This window comes from Ctenopharyngodon idella, chromosome 2, assembly GCF_019924925.1.
Source record: "Ctenopharyngodon idella isolate HZGC_01 chromosome 2, HZGC01, whole genome shotgun sequence".
Classification (NCBI taxonomy): Eukaryota; Metazoa; Chordata; class Actinopteri; order Cypriniformes; family Xenocyprididae; genus Ctenopharyngodon; species Ctenopharyngodon idella.
Window position 1 is genome coordinate 16,899,690 of NC_067221.1, and position 27,993 is coordinate 16,927,682.

Genomic DNA, 27,993 nt, shown 5'->3' on the forward strand with positions numbered 1-27,993 from the left:
AGACTTTGTAAAAAAGCATAATAGGTCCCCTTTAAATTTTCAACTATTAAAGCTGATATGCATAATAACTTTAATCAATGGTCAACAAAACAAGTGCATACTTGATTTTATATGCATGTATTGATTGTACTTGTGGACAGGTTTGGAGGTGGCTATGTAGTCACGATGAAGATCAAAGCTGCAAAAGCAGGCCTGACTCCTGACCTGGTCCCGGCTGAGTCCTTCATGGATAGCAGCTTCCCGGGATGTATACAGCGAGAGAAACACTACAACACTTTACAATATGAAATCGCTGCTGCCTCACTGGCACGAGTCTTCCAGCTGGTGTTGACCAACAAAGAGAGACTGAACATTGAGGACTACTCTGTGTCTCAGACCACATTAGACCAGGTGCGATGTGATAAAGCATCAAGCAGCAAATCTTTTTTCATGTCAATCCTCACCAGCTGTCGACAGCATGTTAAGAGTTATTTTAAAATTTCACTTTGACTGCGGACAAGAAAAATGGCTTGATTCTGTAAAACTGGCATGCTGTGATTTAGGGACCTTTTATTAGGAATGAATTATTGGTTAAAATTCCCATGCAGAGATTGAATTCGATTTGCTCAGCAGATGTGACAGAACTAACAGCTCATCTGTTTCACTGCCTTACAGGTGTTCGTGAGTTTTGCCAAGCAGCAGTCAGGAGAGGATGATACAGTCCCCCCTCATCTCAGAGCATCAGGGTCAAGACGAGAGAAAAAGGTCTCGCCACTACAAAGAGTAGTGTCAAAAAACAGATAAAATGAACTCAGTTTGCTTCAAAGGGACAGTGATTAAGTAACTCATGGCCGACAGCATGTTGTTCATGAAGTTCCCTAAAGCCAAATATATGTATTTATACACAAAACCAACTGCATCTATATTAAGTTTAATTTATGAACATCTGCCCTCAGTCTATAGCACTCTGAGCCAAAGGTCAATCTCCACCCAATGAAAGGAAACCTTCATTGACACATTAATACTGATGAAGCTCAGTTGAAGTAGATAAAAAACTTGCTTTAGGTTCCCATACAATCTGAAATGTTTATTGTGTTTATACATTTGTAAATATTAGTGTTGCAATTTTTCTTTGTTGTACAAATCTCTCAAATGCTGAATGCAAGAGCATCTGCTACAGCAGTGCCTGTGTACGCACTCACCAAAATGCTTCATTCTAATATAACTTTGATAATGCACTGATTTTGTACTGGTTAAACATCAACAGTATGAGCTCAAATAAATGTGAAATCTCTAATCAAAACCTGAAACGTATGCAGATTTGCAGCATTGCATTATTTCAAAAAAGTGACTTTTTATTGTTACTCTTTCTCATGGTCAGCTGGCTGGCACTTTCTCTGAAACACATATCAAACTGCCAAAGTCATGCCCCCCAGTAGTGAACCATTGAAATTTCGAAACACTTATGATGTAACGAAGCCTCATTTACTGAAATCATGTGACTTTGGCAGTTTGATACATGCTCCAAACCACTGATTCGAAACAAAAGATTCGTAAAGCTTCGAAGCTTCATGAAGCAGTGTTTTAAAATCGCCCATCACTAGATATTGTTGAATAAAGTCGTTATTTTGTTTTTTTGGTGCACAAAAAGTATTCTCGTCGCTTCATAACATTAAGGTTGAACCACTGTAGTCACATGAACTGCTTTAAATATGTCTTTAGTAGCTTTCTGGGCATCTGAAAGTGTTAATTATCTTGCTGGCAATGGAGGCCTTACTGAGCCATCGGATTTTATCAAAAATATCTTAATTTGTGTTCCGAAGATGAACGAAGGTCTTATGGGTGTGAAACGACATGAGGGTGAGTAATTAATGACAGAATTTTCATTTTTGGGTGAACTAACCCTTTAAGCAAATATAGTTTTAATATACAATAATATAACAGATGGTTTTCAATAACAATAAACACTATTCTGTAAGATTGTTCTTATACCAATATCTTGAAAATACTGACGTTTGAAAACTGACAATCACTTATTTCTGGGAAATAACAAAATCTTCAGTAATATTCTTTACTACAAAAACACTTAGATATGTTCTGCAAAATGTTTTAATGTAATACAAAAATGAATATTTAACAATAAAAGAGGATCACACTGTACATCATGTTTTCTGCTTGATGGTCTGAAGTCCTTCAATCGGGACTCAACTTACACTCTTTGTTGTAAAGCAAATGTTTAAGTTTGTGATACATACGCCTCCTGCACATGAAGTATTAGTCACTGTTAGTATATCTTCCTTGACTTTGCTGTATAATCTTAGTTTATGCTCAGTAAGCCTCTTTATAATAAATGTAATTGCTAGTAATTACTAATTACCATTTCAAACTTCAGAGAGTACAGTGCTGCTTACAATATTATGTTTGATGAGGAATCCAATGACAAAAGTGCATGTAGGTTCATCCAACAGATCTAGAAGAAGAGTGGAATGATGGCCGTTCTCAGGTCAGGATAGTCTTCGAATTGCTGGGTGTAGGTTTTATGCTTTTCCCGAGCCCATATAGTCATCTGAATAAACCCCAAAAATGTGAAGACTCCAACTGCAGAAATATGAAGGATTCATGGTTCTTATCAGGCAGGTGCAGCAAAATATATACAGGTGCAGCAAAATATATACAGTGGAGCCCAAAAGTCAGAGACTACTGATTGTCTGTCTATCTATCTAAAAGAGATTAATACTTTTATTCAGCAAGAACGCATTAAATTGATAAAAAGTGACAGTGAGATGTTACAAAAGATTTTTATTTTAAATAAATGCTGTTTATTGAACTTTCTATTCATCAAAGAATCCTGAAAAAGATGTATCACGGTTTCCACAAAAATATTGAGCAGAAATTTTTTTTTAATTTCAACATTGATAATATTAAGAACTATCATTAATAATTGAGTTCCAATAATAATTGAGCACCGAATCAGCATTTTAGAATGATTTCTGAAGGATGGTGTGAAACTGAAGACGAGTAATGATGCTGAAAATTCAGCTTTACCATCACAAGAATTACTGTTTTTACTGTATTTTTAAATAAAATAAAATAAGCCTGGAAAGCATGAGACTTATTTCAAAAGTATTATAAAATTTTTGACCGTATAATCAGCATAACTATTTAAAAAAAAAAATATATATATATATATATATATGTTACCCAAAAAATGCACAATATTAAATATAGCTCATTCATTTTACCTCATAAGTACATAAACTTTAATTCACAGCTTTTAATTAGATTTTCTGCATTCGGTCTCAGACATTTGGACTCTCTGCAGATGGTTTGTGTACCTGGAACACACTGTGTCATGACTGTGAAGCTGATCCATGATCCCACCTGGAAATAAATTCAGGTTTCAAATTTTGCATCACTGCACAAAACACAGACAATATTTCTCAAGATCACAAGGATACTTTAACCAGAAACATTTTACATATTTGTGATGTATCTGCTCTCTACATGCATGGACACAACCCCAGATGTTCCGAATGTCTCATTTACTGCTTTTTTGACATGAAAAAGCTTACTTTGTACACTTGACAAACCTCATATGTGTAGTTTGGGCAGGACACGAAGAAAAACAGCCAAGTCAATGGATTCTTTGTGGGATAAGGAATCTCTGTAGGCCTGGACCCTGTCGATGTGTAAGAAGATCGTAAGGCAATGCGGTAATAAATATATCTGATATAACTGGATTCTATTTAAGAACTGAAGAGTTAAGGATTAATTCAGGAGAATGTCTAGTCTCTAAAGCAAGTATTAATGAGATATAATTTTACAGCATACACCCACACATTCCTTTATGTAAGGCAGAAAGAAATGGTAATCACAATCATTGGGTTTTACTGTCTGATGTGATTGGTCATGATTACCCCCACACAACTAAAGAGATGAATCTTTATTAGGACTCACCATTACAGCTGATTCGATTCAGAATCAGATGAACTGAGAGATTGCCAAACTCACAGACCTGAATAAAAATTGAGACAAAGAGATGATGGAGAAAAACAGCTAGCTAAAATTAAAGCTACACTAACTTGTAACCTGTGACTCTCTAACTATTAAAAAATAAAGCTGCAGTGCATGCATCTTGTGGAGGAACATTGTTTTGGTTGTGATTTGGCTCTGCTCTTCTGCATGGATGAATGTGGTAGGAGGCACTGGTGTCATATTGATACAAGATATCTTATCAGAGCAGCTGGACACAAAAATAACGGTTTCTTCCAGTGATTTCCTAGAAGTTTGCCATTTTGAATGATACATGGTCAGTTTATCTCGTTTGTTGCGACAACAGACCTTCAGTTTTTACGCTACGGATGCTGGAGATCAGCGTGTGGCAAGCAGGAAGGGGCTGAGAGCTGTGAGCGAGGCCAGTGGCACAGCTGTTAATGAGCATCACCTGCGCGCCACACCGGTCTCGAGTCCCGGGATTAGAGAGGACCAGGCCTAGATTTTATCTTGTTTTGTTTTAGTTTATGCGGCAGTCGTTTGTGAGGGGCTGCTTTACTTTCGTTTTCTTGTTTATGTTTATTTTGTCATTAAACTTATGTTGAACATCTGCCGGTTCCCGGCTCCTTCCCTGAAATATAAACCTTGTTACAGTGGTGCCAAAACCCGGTAGGAGGAGGAAATTGCTGTCAAAGAGCCCTTGTCCATGTGGGAAATTTGCGATGCCATTGCATATGCCATCAACTTTTCTGCTGGGTTGACTCCATCTACAATTAAGGTATATGTGGCGGACATTAAGGTTGAACCACTGTAGTCACATGGGCTATTTTAACGATGTCTTTGCTACCTTTCTGGGCTTTGAATTGCTGCCTTTGTGTGGTTCAGATACCTCTTGGATTTCATCAAATATATCTTAATTTGTGTTCTGAAGATGAACGAAGGTCTTACGGGTTTGGAACGACATGAGGGTGAGTAATTAATGAAAGAAATTTCATTTTTGGCTGAACTAACCCTTTAAGCCTCTTGAGTCAGCCTCTGAGAAAGCTTTGATGCTTAAAGTAGCCCTTCGATTTCTTAACTAAAGAGTATAGAAGTTACTCTACATTTTAGGCCAGATTATGATCCGAAGGTGCCTTCCTCAGTCCCAGGTATGTGCCATTACACGTATGACTACCTGCAGCCAATAGAATTAGTGTGATTTCACATGTGCTTCAGAGACCGGTCACACGGAGCACAAGCATACCCAAAGTGTCAACAACCTGATGCAGCGTCTCATCCCTACTCAAGGAACCTGGGTTACAGATGTAACCTGGGATGTTTTTAGCTGATCTCACATCAGTTTTATAAATTTGTAAACATTTCTAATGGCACATTTGTCATTTTAGCCCTACAAATTCATAAAATAACACATATTATACAGACACTTCATATTTAATGGTATTAGAAGATTTGTTAATAGCATTTAGTATAAAATATAGATTACACTTTCAATATTTGCAGTTTGTAAAAGGTGTTTGTATGCATGTTTGGGCTTTTTACGCACGTTTTGAGTTTTCTCTGACCAGTGTGTGGCAGTTTTAAGCACTTTATCAAACTTGGGTAAAGGGTTGGAAGATGACTTTTTACACTCTCTGATTAATAACATTTTGGTTTTTTTTTGTTTTTTAAATCAAAGACATGACAAAATATAGCTTAAAAATATTTGACTAAGTAATAGAGATTTTGACATAGGCCTACATACCAAAAACATTGCCAGAGCAGAGTAGATCTGGAGTCTCCCATAGCCTAGAGAAACAATCAGGAGTTAATATGAGACACACAAACTAATCTAATGTGTAACATAATGAGCACTTACTTGGTGGTGTGTAGAGTGGATGGTTGATGTAATATGCCTGCCATGATGCAAATCCCCAGTAGTACAGACAGAGCTAAAGAAATTACATTTTAAATTTGTGTAAGGATCACATAACACATAGTAACTGTTCAAATGATAATACATGAATTAATGTTAAAGGCAAACCTTAATTTTATACTTTAGCTATGTTTTAGCTTTCTCATTTGCATTGTTAGCATTCACATGTGCAGGCAATATTTTTAACAACTCTTCCATATGGTCAAACCATATGTATTTCCAGTGTGTTGAAAGATACTGTAGGGGCATAAATTAAACCAGCAAGACGACACTTAATGGAAAGCAGCCAAATATCCCCCCTAAAGCTCCTCAATGCTTTACTGACACCACCGAACTAATGCCAATGTCATAAGCACTTCAGACACATTAGCTAATGTGTCAAGACAGGAAATAGTGGGACAATAAGACTTTGGAAAGCATGTTGTCTTATTTTTTAGTGCTTAAAAACAGCAAGGGGCATTTTATAAACAGAGAGAGAAAGAGTAAAAATACATGAATATATTATATGAAAAAATAGACATAAACATACCAGCATGATGGTGCGTAAAGGTAATGTTCCGTCAGAAAAGCGATGGATAAAAATAGTTTCCACAAGCTTCTTAATGTAATGAAGAGAGTGGCACCAGCAAGCCAGTCTGTATCAGCAAGGTCAAATATAAACCACTAGCGAACTGCCACACATTTGGTAAATTATTCATTATTCATTTTTACACTGAAAGAAAAAGTTAAATGAACTGCATTTTTTAAAATTGTGTTGCATCATGTAATAGCATCTAAAGTCAAAAATACTATTTAACACAACCTAAATACATTATGTTACACCAACAAAACTGAATTTAAGTGTGTTAAATATTCTGTTCATCAACATACATCAAGTTCAGCTCATCTGAACAAGATTTTTCACTCTGAACTCACTTGACAACTTTCAATGGACTTTGGGTGTAGTCATACTCATGCCTGTAGATGTATGGAAGCCGATAGTAGAATAGCAGGTAAATGAAAAGCGGCCCAAGACACTCTGCCAGAAATACCTATGATTAGCCCCAAACAAAAAACACCATTACTGGCCTGCACACAATATGAACTGCTAACGTCTAAAAAAGGTTGTATCAGATTGCTTTCTTTACCATAGTCCAACCTAACTGTGGGCCGAGGTCCTGAAAGAACATTGTTGCGGTCGTGCCAACTGGTAAATCCTCCAGCACATCATCATCACTGAGGGCCTTTCCCTCTGAGAATGAATCAAGTCAGTCATAGACTCATAACATAAAGAAATATAAAGAGAAATGCACCTCAGTTTGGACATTATAAAAAAAATATTTTCATAAATAATGCAGTATAAACCGATTTAGTTTTTTTGAAAGCTGCAATTTTCTCACTCTTGCCTTCTCCAGTATGAAATGATGCCTGAATGCCTGACATTCTGGCAGGAGAAATGCAGACGGGCACATATGTGCCACAGCTGTTGCAGATCTAAGATTGCAAAAGCATCTGTCTACTGTATTAGGCTTTAATTATATGCATATATATGCAAGATTTTGCAATGTTGGTAAATACACAGGATGTCCAAAATAGAATAGAATAGAATAAAATAGAATAGAAAAAAATCAATAAAAATTAAAAATAAGAAGCAAGTTTACCAGGATGCAGCTTCAGTGCCTGTCTTGATGGATAAAACTTGGGATCTGCAGGAATTTCAAGAATTTTAATATAACAGCTTGGTCATTTTATTATACATATGTAAGCTTCCGAGCTTGAATAAGCATATCAAATTTAGTCTTTGACTGTTTAAGAATAAAAATCACTTACAAATCTTGTGCAGCAATGTCTTGATCTCTGCGATGGTGGCGTTGGGCTCCACCTGAGAGTTCAAGATTTGAAACAAGAGACCTTTGTTTACTCAAATATCTGTGGCCCAATGCCAGCGATGTTAAAAAAAACTAAAACTAAAATATATATTCGATGAAAACACTCAAACTAAACAGAAATTAGAAATTTTGCCTGGGCAACTAACTGAAATAAAATAATTTGAAGTATTAAAATAACTAAAGCTGAAATAAAAATGAATAAAAACTAAATTGAAATATTACTTTAAAAAACAAAAACTAATAAAAATTGACCAAACACAATAAAATGACTTAATATGAAAATACATTTAGAAAAACACAATTATAAACTATATAAAAATAAAAAGTAATTCAAAATAATAATACTATAACAGTAGGCCTATATGAATAATATTAAGGGGCCGTTTACACGACACCATTTTCAACTAAAAGTTTTATGCGTTTTGGCCATTCATTTACACGACAACGGCGTTTTGGTGGTCTGAAAACGCAAACTTTTGAAAACGGGTTTCAAAGTGCAAGTTTTTGAAAACGGTCTCCGTGTAAACAACAAAAACGCGAATCTGTGAAAACGATGACGTCATGCACATGCGCATTATACACGTTCAGTCTATAGTGTTTCATCGCCATCTAATGGCCTGACAGCAGAATACAGCGTTTTTAGTCATTTTCGAGGATCCATGTAAACGGAAATAGTTTTGAAACTTGAACTTTTCCGTTTTCAGTAGCCTACATCGTTGTCGTGTAAACGTACCCTAAGGTGCACAAGCCAACGCACCTTATCCAGGTAGCAGAGTTGCGCCTTGCTCTTGGGGTCCAGGATCTCCACCTCAAAAAAGACATAATTCTTATCCTTGGTTGCACCAGCTTTCAGGCCGTGGTCACACCTGGCCTTTATAAAATGGGCTACGGTGAAGAGATCCCTTAAGTCCAGACATTCCATGATGCCTGAGGGCTGTAGGTGAGCCCTGATTTTGGTGGTTGGTATACTGATGCCAGGGAGGGTGAAGCGATAAGACCCTCACAGTCACATGGTAAGAGATGACATGCTCATGTTGACCTCACAGGCATATCCAGTTGAGTATCACAGCCAGAGTATCTTGTTGACATAGTTGCATAATTTTGCTCGGGTTACCACATTTTGAGTTTTCAAACGCTATCAAGCTTGCATGGCTTTTTATTTCCAGAGAACAGGGCCTGGTATGTCATGTCATACTTTATTTGGAGTATTTGTGAGCTGTGTCTGCAGAAATATTCCTCTCATGTAGTGCAGGAACATGCACACGGACGCACACCCGCAAAGAGACGTGAGGGGCATGTCTTGGATTTAGAGCTGCAAGCTGGTCTAAATTTATCTCTGACGGTGAGGGGCAATTCATCAGCTCCGCTGCACCTCTGAATTTCAATAACACTGTCAACTATCATATCATCATCTGGTTTGAGTTTAATCCTTCTGGTAAGGGGAGACCGCCCCCCATCACGCTTTAAACATATACGGACTTTCATTGATATTCTAGCTTTGATTACCAGCTTTAAGTATGAAGAAAAATAGAGCACAGCATTGCTGAGATACAGTATCAGACCTGCTGTGAAAGTAGATGTGACCACACACACAAATAAACCATAACAGAGCCATGTCATTTCTGCCACAATGATAATTAAACAATATACAACAATACAGCATAATAACAACTTTACACTTAATAAGGTCTCATTTGTTAACATTAGTTAATGCATATATTTTTTACAGCATTTATTAATCTTTGTTAATGTTAATTAATAAAAATGTTCATGTTTGTGTTAGTTCACAGAGCATTAACTGTTAACATATACAACTTTGATTTTAATAATGTATTTGTAAATGTAGAAATTAATAATGAAGATTAATAAATGCTGTAGAAGAAATTATTTATTGTTAGTTAATGTTAAGTTTATATAACATTATATATATATATATATATATATATATGTGTGTGTGTGTGTGTGTGCGTGCGCATTTTTTTTATTTATGAGGACACAAATTTGTATAATGACATGGGTATTACACTGGTATTACGACGTAAACATGTAATATGAGGATATTTCATGAGTCCTCATATTTAAAATAGCTTTAAAAACATACTAAACAATGTTTTATTAAAAATGTAAAAATGCAGAATGTTTTGTGTGATGGGAAGGTTTAGGAGTAGGGGTAGTGTAGGGGGATAGAATGTACAAGTTTGTACAGTATAAAAACCATTACTCCTATGGAATGTCCTCACTAAGATAGCAAAACAAACCCGTGTGTTGTGTGTGTGTGTGTGTGTGTGTGTGTGTGTGTGTGTGTGTGTGTTTTTTTTTTTTTATTAACCCTCATAATGCATTCAGGTCAGTTCTGACCTGGAAGAGAAACATAATAATAATAATAATAATAATAATAATAATAATAAATATAATTAGTATGGGACCCAAACTTTGCGAATGCTAAGTTATACCTTTTGCATACATTTCCATTATTAAATTATTTATTAATATTTAATTTAGCACCCTATTTAATGGTGTTGTTATGTGTTATTACATATGAAGTCACCCATATGAAGTCATAAATTTGTGAAAAAACTGTGAATATCTGTAAAAAATATTGGATAACTTTTGTTAAAGCTAACTGTTAATAATTCTATTTGTTAACACTAGTAAGTCATGGGGACTCGTGGTACACACACGCAAAAACAGCTCATTAACTGCAGCAATATAACCGTTCATTGCATTCAGATATTTAAATGTTTCCATTTAAAACAGAACATCTGTGAGGGGGGAAAAAAGCCAAAATGTAATTTAAGTAATTACCTCAAAATAGGCAACTCTATTAATGACTCCATGTCTCCTCCAGTCCTCCAGGTGAAATCCATGCCACACAATTGATTCCCAACCTCTGAAAGAATCAATGTTTTCATCCAGCATGTCCATATGAGCAGAACAGGCCATAATTCCTCATATGTAACCCTGCCTTGCTTTTGTTGAATGAGATGTTATCAGTCCACTAAATATCTTCTGCTGAATCCTAATGAGGATGTCAAATGGAGAGTAACTGCTCTCTACTGCTGGAAATAAATAGACAGTTGTCTCCAGTGATCAATACAGTGGATAATTAGCCATAGAACCAGGCATACATCAAGAGGTGCTGAGGATGGGACAACTGCGCTAATTACAGTGACTGACAGAACAGTGTGCAGGAAGCAGAGAGTAAATGCTTGTTGTAATTTTAAGAAGTGGGCTTCTTTCATAATGAGCAATGAGTTCAGTTTACAGACAACTCAGTGATTTTGTTACACAATTTTCCTGCCTTACTAAAAAAATTGAGAACTCTGATGATGTCCTTTGTTCATTAAGACTCATAATTGTATAGTTTTTCACCGCTAGGAGGCAGCACTCACTCTCTTTACGTACACAAGAGCTCGTGTTTCTTCTGCTGCTATGTTCACTCTTATACAACAGAATAATGCTATTCAGTATTAAAACCTAAAATAATTAGCTTTTTCGAGCCATTAATTTCCTTGGGAATCTCTAATGTTTTTTTTTTTTTTTTTTTTACTATGGCGGTTTTGGATTTATGGTTATACTTGAAGAGACTTTCATGTTGTTCTACAACACACATTTAATTTCAGTCAAACGTGAATTTTGAATTCGCTGCAAGAAATTGTACATTGCTAACAGGATATACAAGGATGCAGGTTTCTTCAAACATGCACTCACATATCTGTATTGTAGTCTTTTAGAAACATTTTTTTAATTTTAATAAAAAATATATTTTTTGAAGAGCTTGAACCGAGCTGTAGAACAAACCTTATTTTATTTAAAATGGAGACTCCATGAACGGTTTGATAACCCTTAAACTGAATACTAATGGAACTAGCATTATAAAAAAAAGGGTTAGAAACAAAGAAAGTAAAGGCATTTTCATTTCCAGATGGATTTGAAGAGGGAAATGGGGAACTAATTATTTTAACATCCTATAATCACTCTAAGAGGACCTGCTTGGGTTGACTGTTGATGGGAACCAGCATTTTCCCCACTGGAGATGTTTGTCCGGTTATTTGTTTTAGAGATAAAATGCAGATGCTGTTGAAACCTTGATACATGAGATTTAATCAGTGATTCTTTCTACTGACCTTCATTTCCATGACCAAAGTGGAAGAGAACATTGAGATATGCTGAAGATGATATAGGGCAGCTCTGGGCTGGTATAGCAGGACACACTCTTGAGTTAACTATGGAAATCCTGAATCTTGAAAAGAGTTTGTAAGACAGTAAAGGCTCACTTACCCTGTTTTTAAATATTAACAGTTTATGGTAATTTATCTAAAAACACTACGCACATCATACTGTACAAACTGTATATTCTATCCCCTAACCCTACCCATCACAGACAACTTAGTTTTAAAATTAAAGTTTTTAAATACAAAAAAAAAAAACGCCATCTAAGCTGTTTTCCTCATGTCCCTGTAGGGTTTACCAGGACCACACACACACACACACACACACACACAAACACTGGTATTCCTATCATTATGGGGACATTCCATAGACGTAAGTAAGCAATAAGGTATGAGAGGCTGTGCTGTATCGTGAATAAGTCATGGCTGAAGGGTGTTAGGCACAACGCGAAGCTTTTATAAAACGGTTACCACACAATACAAATATTAAAGCCAAAAACATGTATCAATGCAGCTGTCATGAAGTAACGTTAAACTGTCACTAAAACCCTTCCTGTAGTCCCTGACCGTGAACAGCAACAGAAGTTACGCCATTAGATGGCAGCAAAGACTGTCTTTATGAGTGTGTCACTCAGTAGCGAAGACTTTTACATTGAAAAGACTAAACTGTTGTGAACACGGAACAAGACGCAACTGACAAATGCTTTGACTAGCGCTGTCAGTCACGGGAAAACCCCTTAAACTGTTAAAAGGACAAGATAATACATCGGACATTTAAACAGATTTTTTATTATGAACATAAGACTGACCTGAAGGAAAATGCTAAATCTGAATACAGGTCGCTCACTCGATCTCTTTCTCACAATACTCTTCTACATAATACAGTAAGCTTCAATGAACATATCAATTGAGAACATACAGTTTACGTTGCTAAGAGTAGTTGTTAAGGGTGTTGTGTAGTGATACACAGAACCATTGAGTGAAGTGGTCATAGCCGCGTTTTATCGTGAATTTGGTCCCCATAACGTAGGAAATACCAATACACACACGACCCTTATACTGAAAACATATGACAGATAAATCACTCATATCTTCTTGCTATCTCGTTACATCAGAAGAAGAATGGCATCTACGCTAATATTAGTCTTTCTGTTTATCCCGAGGTTCACCGTAGTCAACCGGATCCGGGCCGTATCCAGGTGAGACCAAGGACCTGCACCTTGACACGACCACAACGCAGCCCTGAAGTATCAGCAGAGATTGAGTCAACTAGATCATCCCCTGTGAAGGCCTCATCGACACGACAGCCACGACACAGTTCCTCAACAACCGTCCATACCAGCGTGATGAATACGATCCTCAATTGGATGGAACTGAAATAAATACTTTTAATGTTGCGATCCTATTGGACTTATGATAGCAACCTGAATTGTAACAAAGCACTGTTGGCCAGAGGAGAACTGGCACCCCGACTAAGCCTGGTTTCTCCCAAGGTTTTTTTCTCCATTTTAACACCAATTTGCCACTTGTCTGCCACCTGATGTCACCTGATGGAGTTTGGGTTCCTTGCCGCTGTCGCCTCTGGCTTGCTTAGTTGGGGACACTTGACTTGACATTTGATATTCAACAGTGCTTTTGATCTGCCTGCATTGACACTATTCTTTAAGAGCTGCTGTGCAGCCAAACAATGTACCAGTTATCAATGTAAAGCTGCTTTGACACAATCTACATTGTAAAAAGCGCTATATAAATAAAGGTGACTTGACTTGACTATCTTTCATACAGGTAGATATATAGGAATGTAAAGACATAGACAGCTGGATGAAGGAAAACTTTAAAGCAATTCATTTAAAGGGCTAATAAAAATGTACTACAGTAGAATTTTCTGTTTGGAATCAGTAGGTTTTTAAAATGTTTTTGAAAGAAGTCTCTTATGCTCACCAAGACTGCATTTATTTGATCAAAAATACAGTAAAAACAGTAATATTGTGAAATAATTTAAAATAACTGTTTTCTATTTAAATATATTTTAATATATTATTTATTCATGTGATGGCATAGCTGAATTTTCAGCATCATTCTTCCAGTCTTCAGTGATCCTTCAGAAATCATTCTAATATGCTGATTTGATGTTCAAGAAACATTTCTCATTATCAATGTTGTAAACAGCTTAATTATTATGTGAAAACCGTGATACATTTTCCCAGGATCCACAATGTCTATGTTCAAAAGAACAACATTTATTTGAAATAGAAATTATTTGAATGATTACTGTCACTTTTGATCAATTTAATGCATCCTTACTGAACACAGTATATGTGTGTGTGTGTGTGTGTGTGTGTGTGTGTGTGCATTATATCAAAAGATAATAGCATCACAAATGGCTGTGAACAGTTATTGAGCACATTTTCGACTTCACTTGATATTGTTTATATGCAGCAGAAAGCTAATAAATGCACATTCTGAGAAATGTGACATGGTATCTTTCTAATTTCACCATGTCTAATGTGTTCAGACCCAGTCACTTTGACACTCCACCTGAGAGCTGAGTCAACTTCATACGCCTGCAACACCCACAGGCCTGCTGCTCGGCCACAGGAACTTAAGTCCATTTACTCCGTTTTTCTCGCTGTGCCTGTGCTTTTCTTCTCCTCTGTCTTTTTTGCTTTCTATCTTTCTCCCCTTCATTTTCTTCTTCAAAGTCTCATCTCTGGCTGCCTGCTGAGAGGGGTGTTGAGAAAGTTAATTTTAGTATTGGCCTTATATGCTATGCTTGGCCTGTCTCAGTCAGCACCTGCCCTAGCTTTGATACAGGGTGACAGTCTGCCCGATTCATCTGCCCAGGAGCTGTCAGTCAAACGGCCATCATGGGCATTGTAGTCAACAATGAGACACCCCAGAGCACCGGGCTGACCGGAGCCAGGTCACACACGACAAATTACAAGGAGACCCTCGTTCATTTTTCTCATAATAAGTTAGTGATTAAATTGTCTGTCATAGAGACATCTTTAATGTGATGTGTGAATAGAACTGAATGGGCAAGTGGTTGACCGATCCAAATTTCACCCTACATGTGAGTGCATTTGTAAAAAGATTAAGCTATGATTTCCTACAATTAAGAGTTGCTACATTTCAAATGATTAAACAGCAAGCACAAACTATGCGAAATCGGCAGCCCTTCCGCTGCACTCAGTGTCTGAATTCACTCACTCATTTCATTCACTCCTTCGAGTGGACTATATTAGTGGAGTAATGTAGGGAATCGTGAATGAGGGTATAGGGGGCGATTTCGAACACAGCAACTCATCAATCACCTGCACCCGCAAGACCATCGTTAGCACTCATCAGCACACCCTTCTTAAACTCTATGCTCACTCCACCACATTGTCTGGTCTCGTCAACGTATACCATCTTCCGTTGTGTGACAGAAGACCAGACCAAAATAAAAGATGGGCATTGTCCTCACCCCGGTAAAACCTGCTGACTGCTTGCTCGCCCTCTTTCAGGATGGCCGTCCGATTGAGGACTATACTGAGGAGTTCCTCGATCTCTCGCATTTGGTAACCTGGAACGATGAGGTCCTGAAAACTGTTTTCTGGTGTTGTTTAGACCATCTGTACCAGCAGGTTCCAGCCACAGCTACCACATGCTCCCTGACCCAGTATATCGATTATATGCTATGGCTGAGTGGTTCTTCCCTCACTGTTGGTGAGGTTGATGAAGACACCACCGCCACTCAGCCACAGTCACCCGCATCCACTCCGGCCACCAAAGTAACCATGCCTGAACCTTCAGTTTTCCCTCAACACAGAGAAGTGGTCATGCACAGCTCAGACCTCATAACCAAAGTAAGGGACCCTTTCCTACTTTCCGTTTGGACTGCGTTAATGAAGTTCTCTATTTTCCGGTCCCCATCTCCAGTATCTCTTCCAGTCATGACCACCGCCAGTCCAATATCCCATTGTAAGATGGCCGCCACCACGCCTGAGCCCTCGGTCAAGATGGCCACCGCCACGCCTGAGCTCTTGGTCAAGATGGCCGCCGCCACGCCGGGGCCCTCAGCCAAAATGGCTGCCATGCCTAGGTCCATTCCAGGGGGGGCGGGCTCAAGGTCAAGGCCCAGCACCGCCATGGCTTCCCGAAAGGCCAGCACCACCATGGCTTTCCGAACTGCCTGAACTGCCATGGCTTCCCGAACGGCCAGCACCGTCATGGCCTCCCGAACGGCCAGCACCGCCATGGCCTCTCAAACTGCCTGATCCGCCATGGCTTCCCGAAGGGCCTGATCCGCCATGGCTTCCCGAGCTGCCTGATCTGCCATGGCATCCCGAGCTGCCTGATCCGCCATGGCATCCCGAGCTGCCTGATCCGCCATGGCATCCCGAGCTGCCTGATCCACCCAGGCTCCCTGTACCGTCCTGAAGACGACCTGCCCTCATCACCCGGATCACCTGTCACGACTCCAGGACACCCTCCCTCCCTCCCCGGCTGAACCATCTACGGCACGAGGACGCGCCTCCCGGGAGGGAGGAGTAGTGTCAGTCACCAGCTCAGTCACCTTCCCTGCACTACATTTCCCAGCATCCCTCCTGTTCCACACCTGCACTCAGTCAGACATTTTTTTATTATCACAAGCTAAGTCATTCATCTATCTGTATATTTGATATCTACTCACCTTTTCTGCACTCCTGTCCAGATCCTTACCTCTATTTCAATAAACACTGTGTTTGATGTCCTAAGCAAACTATGAGCGCCGCCATTAGGAGTTTCAACTTCGGTTTGGATGCTGTCCTGTTCCAGTCCACAGGAACACATTGTCAAAACGAGGTAAAAAGAGTGTCTGAATTAACTAAACAGAAACTTTTTGAACATTACTAAAAATAAAAATGTGCACAGGGTTAATCTGTGCTATTGTTGGCTGCTGCATAACAGCAATAAACTGAAGAAAGTGTTTTGAGCACCAGTGAATCTGAAGAGAATGTCCGTATACGGCACGTATGCCTTGCTTTTAATGCTAGACTGGCAAGAAAAAATGAACAAGGCTTGCACTCATTTTGAGGACAAAATCCCACTGACTTCATCCCAATTGGGAGAAGCATGTAGGATATGAGCGCTCATATGTTTTCAGTGCAGGTAACTTATTATCACGTTCCCACGAGTTAATATGAAAATCCCACAAATTAATATCTCGTGGCCACAACAAAAGTGAACTGAACATGTCCCCTCCCGGTCACCGATATTAGGCCTATTTAATGAAAATCCTGACCTTGGCTGTAGGTAATACAAGGATACTTTTTTGGGGATTTCTAGGCGACGTATTCCACATCGCTTTCATTAAATAGAACATTTTTTAACCAAGCCGTATCGTATACCCCCAGAACACTTGGAATATACTACTAAGTTACACGTCTTGCATGGGATCATTGTGTGATAATTTTGCATCTTTTAAAAGCTTCTAAGAGGAACAGACAGAGAATCACATAGAGATATTTCTACTTTACTTACTCTTTTATATCACTTTATCACATTAATCATCCATAATTATAACAACTCTTTGGAATACTTGATTCTGATTGGTCAATTGAACTAAACACTAAAACTAAATCTATTCATTTGTTTATTCATTTGAAGCAGGGAAATATAAAGTATAGTCAGATGGTTATTATAGCAAGTTAAACCCCTTCAAAAAGGATACAAGGCCTGATCGTGATCCCCGTCAGAGTTTATTTTGCGATAACAACCGGTTGACTGTGTATTATCCCTTACAAAAACATACTTATTCTCACTCAGTTGAATAATGTTTCTCTGATTCAGGGGCCTGCAGAAATGTGTTGACTGAAGTAAAATTGTGTTCGACAGACTAGCTCTGTCGTTTGAGTTGTTTCTGAATCAGCAGATGGGAAGTGAAACAACATCAGCAAATGTTCCTTTTAGGGGAAAATGAATGACTTTGTTTTAGATATTTGTCATTGAGGTTTATGAATACTGACAGAGCATCCTCTGGCAAAGAACTTACTGAATCACATGTATTGCGAAAACGACAGCATAATTAGCTGATCTGTGTGAATGTTTGAACATTCTGAATCTTCATCACTAACATTCATTGAGCAGGGACAGGAATTCTAAACACAAGAATTAGGGTTTTCCCAGAGATGTTTGCATTCTCTTTGTCACTAAATAAAGAAACTTTTTCCACATACTTTGAAATAATTAATATAGGAAAGTGTAGAAAACGTTTGATTTTTCTTTTGCTGTTGATGAAAAATGATCTTTCATCAATATCAAAAGCAAAATCACAAAGCCCTCTGTGAATTTCAAAAATTCTTTCATCCACGAATTACCTAGTGTAGACAAAAAGCAAGCATGAACAAAACCTTTGTTGCATTATGTTTAAAAAAAAAATGAGGTACTGTAGAGGTGATAGTATTGAATAATAGCATTTCAGACAAAACACCCCAGATTTGACTGTATGACTGCTGTCTGCAGTTCTGTGGGAAAGTTTTGAAGTACACAGGAAACAACATCAAACCATGAACACTTAATGTAACAATTATTTATTGTAATTACACTGTACACTGTGAAATGTTTTCAGCATGGATTGATTTTAAAGGAATCGATCACCATAAAATGAAAATTCTGTCATCATTTACTCTCCCTCATGTCATTCCAAATCTGTATGACTTTCTTTCTTCTGTGAAACATGAAAGAATATATTTTAAACAATATTAGAGCAACAATAATTCAACCATGGTGTGGATACATTTCTTAAAAAATCTTCTTCTGTGTTCCAGAGAACAAAGAAAATCATACAGTTTTGGAACAACATGAGGGTGAATAACTAATGACAACTTTTTATTTTTAGATGAACTGTCCCTTTAAGTTGAAGTCATAAAAAGAGTTGAAAAATATGTCAAAACTTTCCTAAATATTTGACAAGCTAAAACTAAGAGACACAGTCCGACAGATCAATATTATATAATGTCCATAATATAGATTTTTAATATAGATCTAAGTTTCTAGTGGTAAGTTTGTTACATTCTTTGTTAAATGGAGTATTACAGCTGAATACCATGGTTATGCACTGAAAGTTGCACAAACAACATTTTAATAGAGCTTTAAAAGTTCATTAATGTCTTTTTCTGAGTCTGAGTTTGAATTTAATCACGATTGTTTTACAAATGGAGGAGTGCAATGTTGACTGAAATCTCCAGAGGCACTGAACCTCAAACCAAGCTCATCTTTTGACTGAAATATATAAAACCCATTACTTCACAGCAATACCACAGTGATTACAGATCAGTGTAACTGCAGAAACAGTGTCAGCAGAAAGTTTTCCTCTCACCTCAGGGTGCATCTCTCAGGATTCGTCGTCAGTTTTAATAATGTGGAACAGCGTGACGTTAAAAAGTACCTGGTGGCCATTGTTCCAGCCATAAAGTGCACGATCCCTGGCGTTGTAATCCAGCATGGACATGTGAAAGTACTGGTTATGGATAGGGATGTCCATGTACTCATAGGTAGAGGTTTTGGTGGAATAAGAGTAATACACCTTAGCCCCGGTCAGATGGGAGTTAGTGATGTACAGCGTGCCGCAGATCATAAAGGACTCACCTGCATTTCGTTTGGAGTATTCTGTGTTCCAAGTGTTCAACACCTGGATGGTCAGAGGATCCAGCTGGCTGATCACTATATTCCCTGCATTCTGATTGGTGGCGTAGATGGCCCATAAACCAAGCTCGTCTGCCATCAGGTCAATGTCGGAGAACCCGCCCCAGGTGTACGGGTAGACGTTGTGGAAGCCAGCAGACTCAAGTGCTCGTTGGGTCGTGACCCGGCCACTTTCGAAGCTGTATCTGACGATGATGTTGCTCTGGTACTTGTTGTAGTACAGGGAGCCATTGTAGACCACATGATTCGTGCCCGCCCAGTGGAACGGAAGGTTGTAGGTTCTTGACTCAACCCCAGCTACGAAGTCGCTTACCGATTTGTACTCCCGGACAATCTTGTTGTTTGTATAGCTGTCCATGTACCAAACCTGCATTAGAACATTACAAATGTGATGAGTAACATTCAGTACTTGTATTTGAATTATATTAAATGAATCATTTATTGAGCACAACAATAGGGATCAGGATGTAAAAATCTCATTAATTTTCTCGATACAGAAATTGATTTTTAGCGATAAATCTTCCAAGACAAGATGACCTTTGTAATCTGTAATATGTAATCTGACAAACCCGTACACACACACACATATACAGTATATATATATATATATATATATATATATATATATATATATAAAGGCCAACATGGCTTGGCAAACGATATGTTCAGATAACGTCTTCCTCTGGCATTCCAAAGAAATTAATACGAGTGGAAAATATTTTCTCCATTCTACCACGTGCTCTCTGTTCTCTGCAGCGTCTCCTCCTAGCAGCATCAATTGCAGCCATATCGCAAAATGGGTTAAGACATGCTTGTTTTGGGTGTTAAATAATGGTGCAAATACCAGTAAATTGACTAGCTCAAACATTAGTAAATTGCATTGCGTGATTCATTTAAATACTCTCCTTCCATAAATTTTGCGTCTGAAAGGGAAACTCCTACAAATGCATATGCAATAAGGTCAGCTGCAAAAACAACTCAGTCCACGCCTTTTCAGCGCTAATTTTGCACTGCGTGTCTTTAGTAAATCCCGACAGTAGTTTTTTAATGGCAAAAGAGGGTTTGTGCTGGGGCAAGCTGTTAGTTACAGAGCCCCGCACATGACTTGCAAGAAAAAAAATTAAATAGTGCGCATGATTTACTAATTAGTTCCCTCGATTTACTAAAACGTGCGCACGATTTACTAAATTGTTCGCACGATTTAGCCTACTATTTTTTTCCCTGCATGTAGTTAGTAAATCTGGCCCATAATGTTGTATTTTTATAATATGAATAATATAAATATTAATAATCTTTTTTGTTTCATTCATTTCATTACATCATTCATAATGCATCATGGTAGGTTATCCCACCATGAAAGAATTAAATTACACAGTCTTACCTTTGTCTCTTTTTCCTTTCATATAATAAATACAGATTTTCATGTAATTTTTTCTTAAAATCAAATGGTATATGCTGTGATTGATCTCAGAGCTTGTTGGTTATGTTCATTTCTTTGAACTCTTTATTGAAGTGTTTTTTTTTTTTTTTTGAGAGAGAAAAATAGTTGGAAGCAATGCTGCTGAAAAGCCATAGCCATAGATTACCTTGTTGTTCTTAGGTGAAGCCTGAGGGTCTGTCATCCATGCTCCAAACCTTGTTCCTGATGTCTTTACGGTGATGGGCCCCGTGATTTTCATCAGCTTACCACAGGCTGACAAAATGGAGAATGATAAAGAATGGCGGCTGTTATATAGACACGTCAAAACATCTAAGAGTATTTTTTTAGTCTGAATATACACATACTATGCCATTCAAGAAAATACCATCATGTTGAGTCATGTTGAGTGTAAAACTCACTGAGCTTGTTCATGCAGTTCCTCAGTCTTCCCTCCAAGCCGAGGACCCTCTGCTGGAGTTCCTCATAATCATATGCTCCTATCTCCTCCTGGATAGCAGTCAGCACTAGAGACAGGTTCCTGATTTCCTGCTTGAACTGGGAAATGAGCGTGGCATCAGTCTTATACTGCTCCAGCACTGGAATCAGCGGCTGCAGTTCATTCATCTTCCCCTTCAACTCCTGAAAAACCAGACAAATTTAAATGGGAATCACATGAGGAGAGATTTGCTTGCATTAACAGAAACAGATGCAAAAGCACAGCACAGCTTGCAAGACATTCTGAACAATGATATTACTGCCTGGAAAAAAGAAAAACATGACCTTTACAGGTTTACAGGATTTCCAAGAATGTTGAACTGCATGTGGCCTTTTCAAATGTTTGTGAAGGATAAAGATGAGAAGCTTTTAAGTGGGATTTGATTCTTCATTCTTGGAGAGTAATGGTAAGAGTGTGGCTTTTTCAAACTGTTCTGTTCATATGAGAAAAGAGCATTGATTTTCTCTGAGGCATGACTTTAATGGTAGCCCACCTGAAAGTTTTTAGTCAATAATGTTCTTCGGTTCGACTCGATTTGTCTGAACTTTGATCGGAGTCCTTTCATCTGGCTCTCCATTTTCATGACATACTGGAAATCCCTCTGGGTCCTCAGGTTCAGCACTTCGATTGATTGCGACATATTCTGAATCTTAAGAGAGGAAGATGAAGTTAGGATCCATTAATCATTCTTTGAACTGCAAAAAGGGAGATGCGATAAGTTTAAATTATATTTCCAACTGGTGTAAATCAGCCCTGACACTATGTCTCCAAGGAATTCTGCATTTCCATAATTTCACTCAACACAACCAAAGCAAAGACAGATAGATCTCAGAGACAAACGACAACTGGCACATTTAAAATAGGACAAAAAAGCGACTATATCTCGCTTAACTCTATTACCCTATTCTTTCACTAGCATCCTCCGAAGAAAAAAAGAAATGTCTTATGTGCCCCTAACTATCGCTAAATGTTACAGGCCTATTACAGTAACAGTGAAGAAAAGCGTAGGAAGTAGGAACAAGAGAGGGCCTAAAACGCCCTTCAGGCCTTTTCGCATTACCATCATCTTTATGCTCCTCCACAATCAGCTGCAGAGAAGCCAGAGGCATTCTTAACAGATGACAATGGCGAGCAGTCTAGCATAATGCTTTCAAATCGCTGCAATGAGAGCTTTTGTTATCCAAACCAGATCTCAATATGAAGCAACTTTATAGATCTTAGACACACAATATGTGCGCACACACACCTTCTCCAGTAACTGGCGGAGCTGTCTGCTCTTTGCATCTCTGGAGCACAAGCTCTGTTCTGGTGCCACCACCGTACAGATGCAGCGGCCGTCGGCATCCTGCGCTGAACTGTACACCTGCCAGCCTTCCTTTGGTCTGATGGTCTGTACACAAACACAGGCATGCGTGAGGCATCTTAGGGTTTTTTGTTTCTTAATGCAATGAATTGCAATGACATACAATATGACATAATCTGATTTTTATGCCTCAAGCATGCTTTAAGCAGTGAAACTGAAATGAGGATATTTTGTGAGAACTGCAATAAATTTGCATGGCACACCATTCACTGCCAGTACTTTGTTTTAGTAACCATTTAGATTTCAATGTATAACTTGTTACATTTGTTATATGGAGAGAATATTGTGTAAAAATGCAAATTGTTTTTAAATATGCATATCACTTTCATAGCTTTAAACGTCCTCCTCATTAAAAACAAAGCATTTATTTAATCAAGCTCCATATAAGGCTCGATTTTATATTGCGTGTTATGTGACGTCACAAGAGCAGGGAGCCGCCTCTTAAAGGGATAGTTTACCCAAAAATGAAAATTCTGTCATTAATTACTCACCCTCGTGTCGTTCCAAACCTGTAAGACTTTTGTTCATCTTCGGAACACAAATGAAGATTTTTTTTTTTAATGAAATCTTTCTGTCTGAAGTGAAAGGTTTCTGTCCCTCCATTGACAGCCTATGCAACTACCACTTTCAAGCCCCAGAAAGGTAGTAAAGACATCATTAAAGTAATCCATGTGACTCCAGTGGTTTAACCTTAATTTTATGAAGAGAAGCAAATGCTTTGCAAAACAACATAATATATCACTTTATTCATAAAATATTAATCTCCAGCTCGCATTCATGAGAGCACTACGACACGTGTGTTGTGTTTACTTTAGAGCAGACTTTGTTGCCTGAATGCACGTTGAAGATTAATATTTTCATTTTCATTTTTGGGTGAACTAACCCTTTAAAAACAGATCATTTCAGACAGGGGGTCATTTCAGACATTTTGTGTGCAAAAGCTTTATTAACATTATAAATGAACCTCAAGGAACAAAAATCATCATCATCGTCATCATCATAATCCAATATTATAATCCATGTCATGACCCACTTAAAATGAATAGCCTGCCTCAAATTTTCTTGATTCCACAAGCATGGCTCTATTTCCAGCTAACCTTTTGGTGACAGTCTTTATATATAAAATGCATTATAAAAGTATTTTCATGCATTAACTATGCCTTGTAAATATGACCTCATGAATAATTGTAACTATTCACGGTTACACCTTTAGAAAGTATAATGCATTAAAACATGACAAACAACCAATTTCAGATGTAACAAGGTATCTGCAAATATTATAATGCATATTAAAGGGATAGTTCACCAAAAATTTAAAATTCTGTAATAATTTACTCCCCTTCAAGTTGTTCCAAACCTGTATACATTTCTTTGTTCTGCTGTACACAAAGGAAGATATTTGGAAGAATGTTTGTAACCAAGCAGATCTCGCCCCCCATTGACTACCATAGTAGGAAAAAAAAAATACTATGGTAGTCAATGGGGGGGCGCGAGATCTGCTTGGTTACAAACATTCTTCCAAATATCTTCCTTTGTGTACAGCAGAACACAGAAATTTGGAAACAGGTTTGGAACTACTTGAGGGGGAGTAAATGATGACAGAATTTTTGTTTTTGGGTGAACTATCCCTTTAACTTTGGTTAAAGGATTAGTTCACTGTCAAATGAAAATTAGTCCAAGCTTTACTCGCCCTCAAGCCATCCTAGGTGTATATGACTTTCTTCTTTCTGACGAACACGATCGTAGAAATATTAATAAATATCCTCCTTACGCATCCGAGCTTTATAATGGCAGTATGCATAACCAAACGAGTATGAGCTGAAGAAAGTGTCTCCATCCATCATAAACATACTCCACACGGCTCCAGAGGGTTAATAAAGGCCTTCTGAAGCGAAGCTATGTGTTTGTGTAAAAAAAAAAATCTATATTTAACAAGTTATGAAGTAAAATATCTAGCTTACGCCAGACCGCCTTACGTATTCAAATTACAGAAAAAATGAACTGCCGTTGCGTCAGTTCTGTAAGTTGAATAGGGAAGGCGGTCTGGCGTAAGCTAGATATTTTACTTCATAACTTGTTAAATATGGATATTTTTTTTACACAAACACATCGCTTCACTTCAGAAGGACTTTATTAACCCCCCGGAGCCGTGTGGAGTATATTTATGATGGATGGATGTGGATGGAGACACTTTCTTCAGCTCATACTCGTTTGGTTACGCATACTGCCATTATAAAGCTCGGATGCGTCAGGAGGATATTTATTAATATTTCTACGATCGTGTTTGTCAGAAAGAAGAGGGCTTGAGGGTGAGTAAAGCTTGGGCTAATTTTTATTTGAAAGTGAACTAATCCTTTAATAATAGACAATGCATTATAAATACATTATGGATACCTTTATAATGCATTATAAAAACTTTGAATGTTAATGTTACCATTCTGGCTGAAAGGATCCCAAATCTATGTCTCTGACTGTATAAGACACTATACACTTCATTTGAAATGATATAAAGCACAGGAGAAATATAGTGCAGTTTCTATGTATTCCATTGAATATTCATTTTGATTCACACTGATTTATCAGAATTCTGAAACCAATTCAAGCACACGCCACTAAAACATAGCAGGCCAAAAATAGTGTGTTTTGACAACAAAAAGCACCCCATTGCAACACCTTCATGATAAAGCCTCTCTCTCTGCATTCATCCCCCCAAATTTCCCTAGATTGTCTGCAACAATAAAGAAGCTTTGTAAACACCCACATTCATTTTTCCCACTCTCACAGCGGGCTTTGAAAGGCCGGCTCTGGGGACTAGCCTTTTACAGGCGAGCTGAAAATGAGAGTTCTTTACACATTCTGGCACACTTCCTGATGCTGCTGCAACTAACAACTAACTGCAATTTCAGCAAATTGTAACATATCCAAGTTGGATGGGTACTTCCTGCTAGTTCACTGCCATTATGAGATTTGAGCAGAGGGATTCTGCTCCTCAAATAAGACCTGCAGCTGGGTTTATTAAGACTGGATGAGAGATCCTCGTGACACTCTCACAGATACTACGGATTTCTCTGGTTTCCAGTCACATATGATATATGAAATTCATGTAGTTTTCTGGGTGCTACATGACAAAAAGTTGGCCATGCCTCAGTGTTGCAGATCTGATCTTGACCCAGTGCTAAAACAAAAAAAACAAAACAAAAAAAACTTAGGAATTCCATACAGATTAACAGTAGGGCTGAGAACAGACTGAGAATTTCCTCGTTTAAACTCTTTATCAACACCCAGTACTATTGAACTCTCAATATAACAAAATATATTTGAACTAAAACTAAAAACTTAAAACTTTAGATAATCTCTTTGACTATTTACTGTTAAAATTACAATGTTACCATTCTGTACATACAACATGTGCTGTTACTGCATGCAATTACTGTAATTATAGGCTACTCTTGTACTTACTGAAGGAAACATGCATCTTAATTTGCACTGCAGTGTAAACAGTAATATATTCTAGTATAATAGTTGTAATAGAGTGGAGAAATGAGGAGAAAATAGAGGGGAGAAAATACATGCACTGTTTATTTGTCCCAGGGATCATAATACAAACCGTATTCATAACACTATCCCTATAGTAGCAGCAAATGCAAATCTCATGACATGTACACAATAAGTACATTGTATCACATGATTTCTATTTTAATGTAAATATATTTAGCATTTATCTAAAAAAAGACACCTAATATAAAGTCTGACCTAAGGTGAAATAAACAGCCAGCTCAGTACAGGTGGATGTTTAAAACCTTTAAAACAACACCAGAAATAAGAGACTGCAAGCTTAATGCACAGTAGCCCATTCACTATAACAGAACAGAGGGTCTAATAATGTTCTGTGACTATTTGAGCTGCAATCATAGAGAAAGTTACATAAAATGGAAAACAAGATTTTAAACACAATTTTAGGGCATCCCACATCTATCAAGATTTTTATAGCCCAGTTTAAGTGTTACTGCATTTCCTTCGTTCCTTCTCTCTGAGGTTGTCATTAAAAGGATATTATCGGAAGAACGCATATTCTCATAAGACATCATAACATAACACTGTTTGTCACTTTAAATATACATTTAGTCTTGCGTATACGCTGTTCTATGAGTCAGTGGTGTAGTCGGAGCTGGGCTTAGACATGTCAAGTTTGTGTCTAAGTCAGTAAGGTGCGCATCACTCACCGCGGAAGGGCAGTATCCGAGCAGAGCGAGAAAACACAGCGGTTTCAGCACCACGAACAGCGCCCGCATTCTGCCTCGAGTCTCCCTCCTACGTCTCTGTTGCAAGCTGATTCACTCTCCGATGTTTCAGATCGAGCTTCTTGTCAGTATCTTGGGATCGGAGACCCTCGATGGAGCCGCTGAAAGTGCGTGCGCTGTCATCGTCGCTCTGGGCGCAGAAAAGTTTGAGATGTGTGTGGAGACTCAGCGGATATTACATCATTACAGCATTTCAGTGCGGGGTTACTCTTTCATTAGCCAAACTTTAATATATCTAAGAGTAACGTAAAGGGATAAACAACGTGATGAGTAAGGGTTAAACCAAAATGTTCATTAGATGTTGCTCAGAGGGGTGGGAATTGTAAGGAATAGAACGATTCTGGTTTTAACGATTATTTTAGCAATTCCGAAGAAACTATATTTGAAAAAGGAAATAGTAATTGTAATATAATAAAATCAACAATCATAGATAGTTGCTAAGCAAAATTAAACAAAAGAAAAACGGTGGTAACATCATTCATTCGTTTATTAATTGTTTTTAAACACGACTGATATCATCAAAACACAAAATGTGTATCTTTCCATATTGACATGTAAACAAAAAGTCACTAACTACACCGATTTTAAGTCTTAAGTAGGGTAAGATTGGGTACGATTTTTTTTTTTTTTTTTGTCTGTCTGATAATAAGGGATTTGTGGACACATTAAAGGGTTAGTTCACCCCAAAATGAAAATAATGTCATTAAATACTCACCCTCATGTCGTTCTACACCCGTAAGACCTTCATTCATCTTCGGAACACAAATTAAGATATTTTTGATTAAATCCGATGGCTCAGTGAGGCCTACATTCAAAGCAAT

General features: G+C 37.9%; 3 protein-coding genes across 4 annotated transcripts in view; 1 reads left to right on the forward strand and 2 right to left on the reverse strand.

Moving 5' to 3' along the window:
* The window catches only part of abca4b (ATP-binding cassette, sub-family A (ABC1), member 4b), a 55,054-nt gene extending 54,263 nt beyond the window's left edge, over window positions 1-791 (forward strand). Inside the window, 2 exon segments of the mRNA XM_051875663.1 lie at window positions 141-390; window positions 655-791. Of these exon segments, the coding sequence (XP_051731623.1) occupies window positions 141-390; window positions 655-783 (379 nt within the window). The 3' untranslated portion in view covers window positions 784-791.
* An 811-nt stretch (window positions 792-1,602) lies between these two features.
* Window positions 1,603-11,084, reverse strand: tecrl2b (trans-2,3-enoyl-CoA reductase-like 2b). Of its 2 annotated transcripts, XM_051875648.1 has the most exons (13): window positions 10,558-11,084; window positions 8,510-8,560; window positions 7,694-7,745; window positions 7,525-7,569; window positions 7,012-7,115; window positions 6,800-6,915; window positions 6,414-6,519; window positions 5,828-5,900; window positions 5,714-5,757; window positions 3,937-3,994; window positions 3,570-3,658; window positions 3,315-3,360; window positions 2,439-2,577 (listed from the first exon to the last, which is right to left on the reverse strand). In XM_051875648.1, the coding sequence occupies exons 1-13, from the start codon at window positions 10,693-10,695 to the stop codon at window positions 2,450-2,452; spliced, it is 1,050 nt and encodes a 349-aa protein (XP_051731608.1). In that variant the 5' UTR covers window positions 10,696-11,084; the 3' UTR covers window positions 2,439-2,449. The 2 variants fall into 2 exon arrangements, with proteins under 2 accessions (XP_051731600.1, XP_051731608.1); XM_051875640.1 differs by lacking the exon at window positions 10,558-11,084 and having other exon boundaries at window positions 1,603-2,577; window positions 8,510-8,795.
* Window positions 11,085-18,483: 7,399 nt separating this feature from the next.
* On the reverse strand, window positions 18,484-27,993 carry olfm3b (olfactomedin 3b). The gene is made up of 6 exons (XM_051881526.1): window positions 27,095-27,993; window positions 22,755-22,898; window positions 22,002-22,157; window positions 21,432-21,651; window positions 21,179-21,285; window positions 18,484-19,959 (listed from the first exon to the last, which is right to left on the reverse strand). The coding sequence occupies exons 1-6, from the start codon at window positions 27,161-27,163 to the stop codon at window positions 19,282-19,284; spliced, it is 1,374 nt and encodes a 457-aa protein (XP_051737486.1). The 5' UTR covers window positions 27,164-27,993; the 3' UTR covers window positions 18,484-19,281.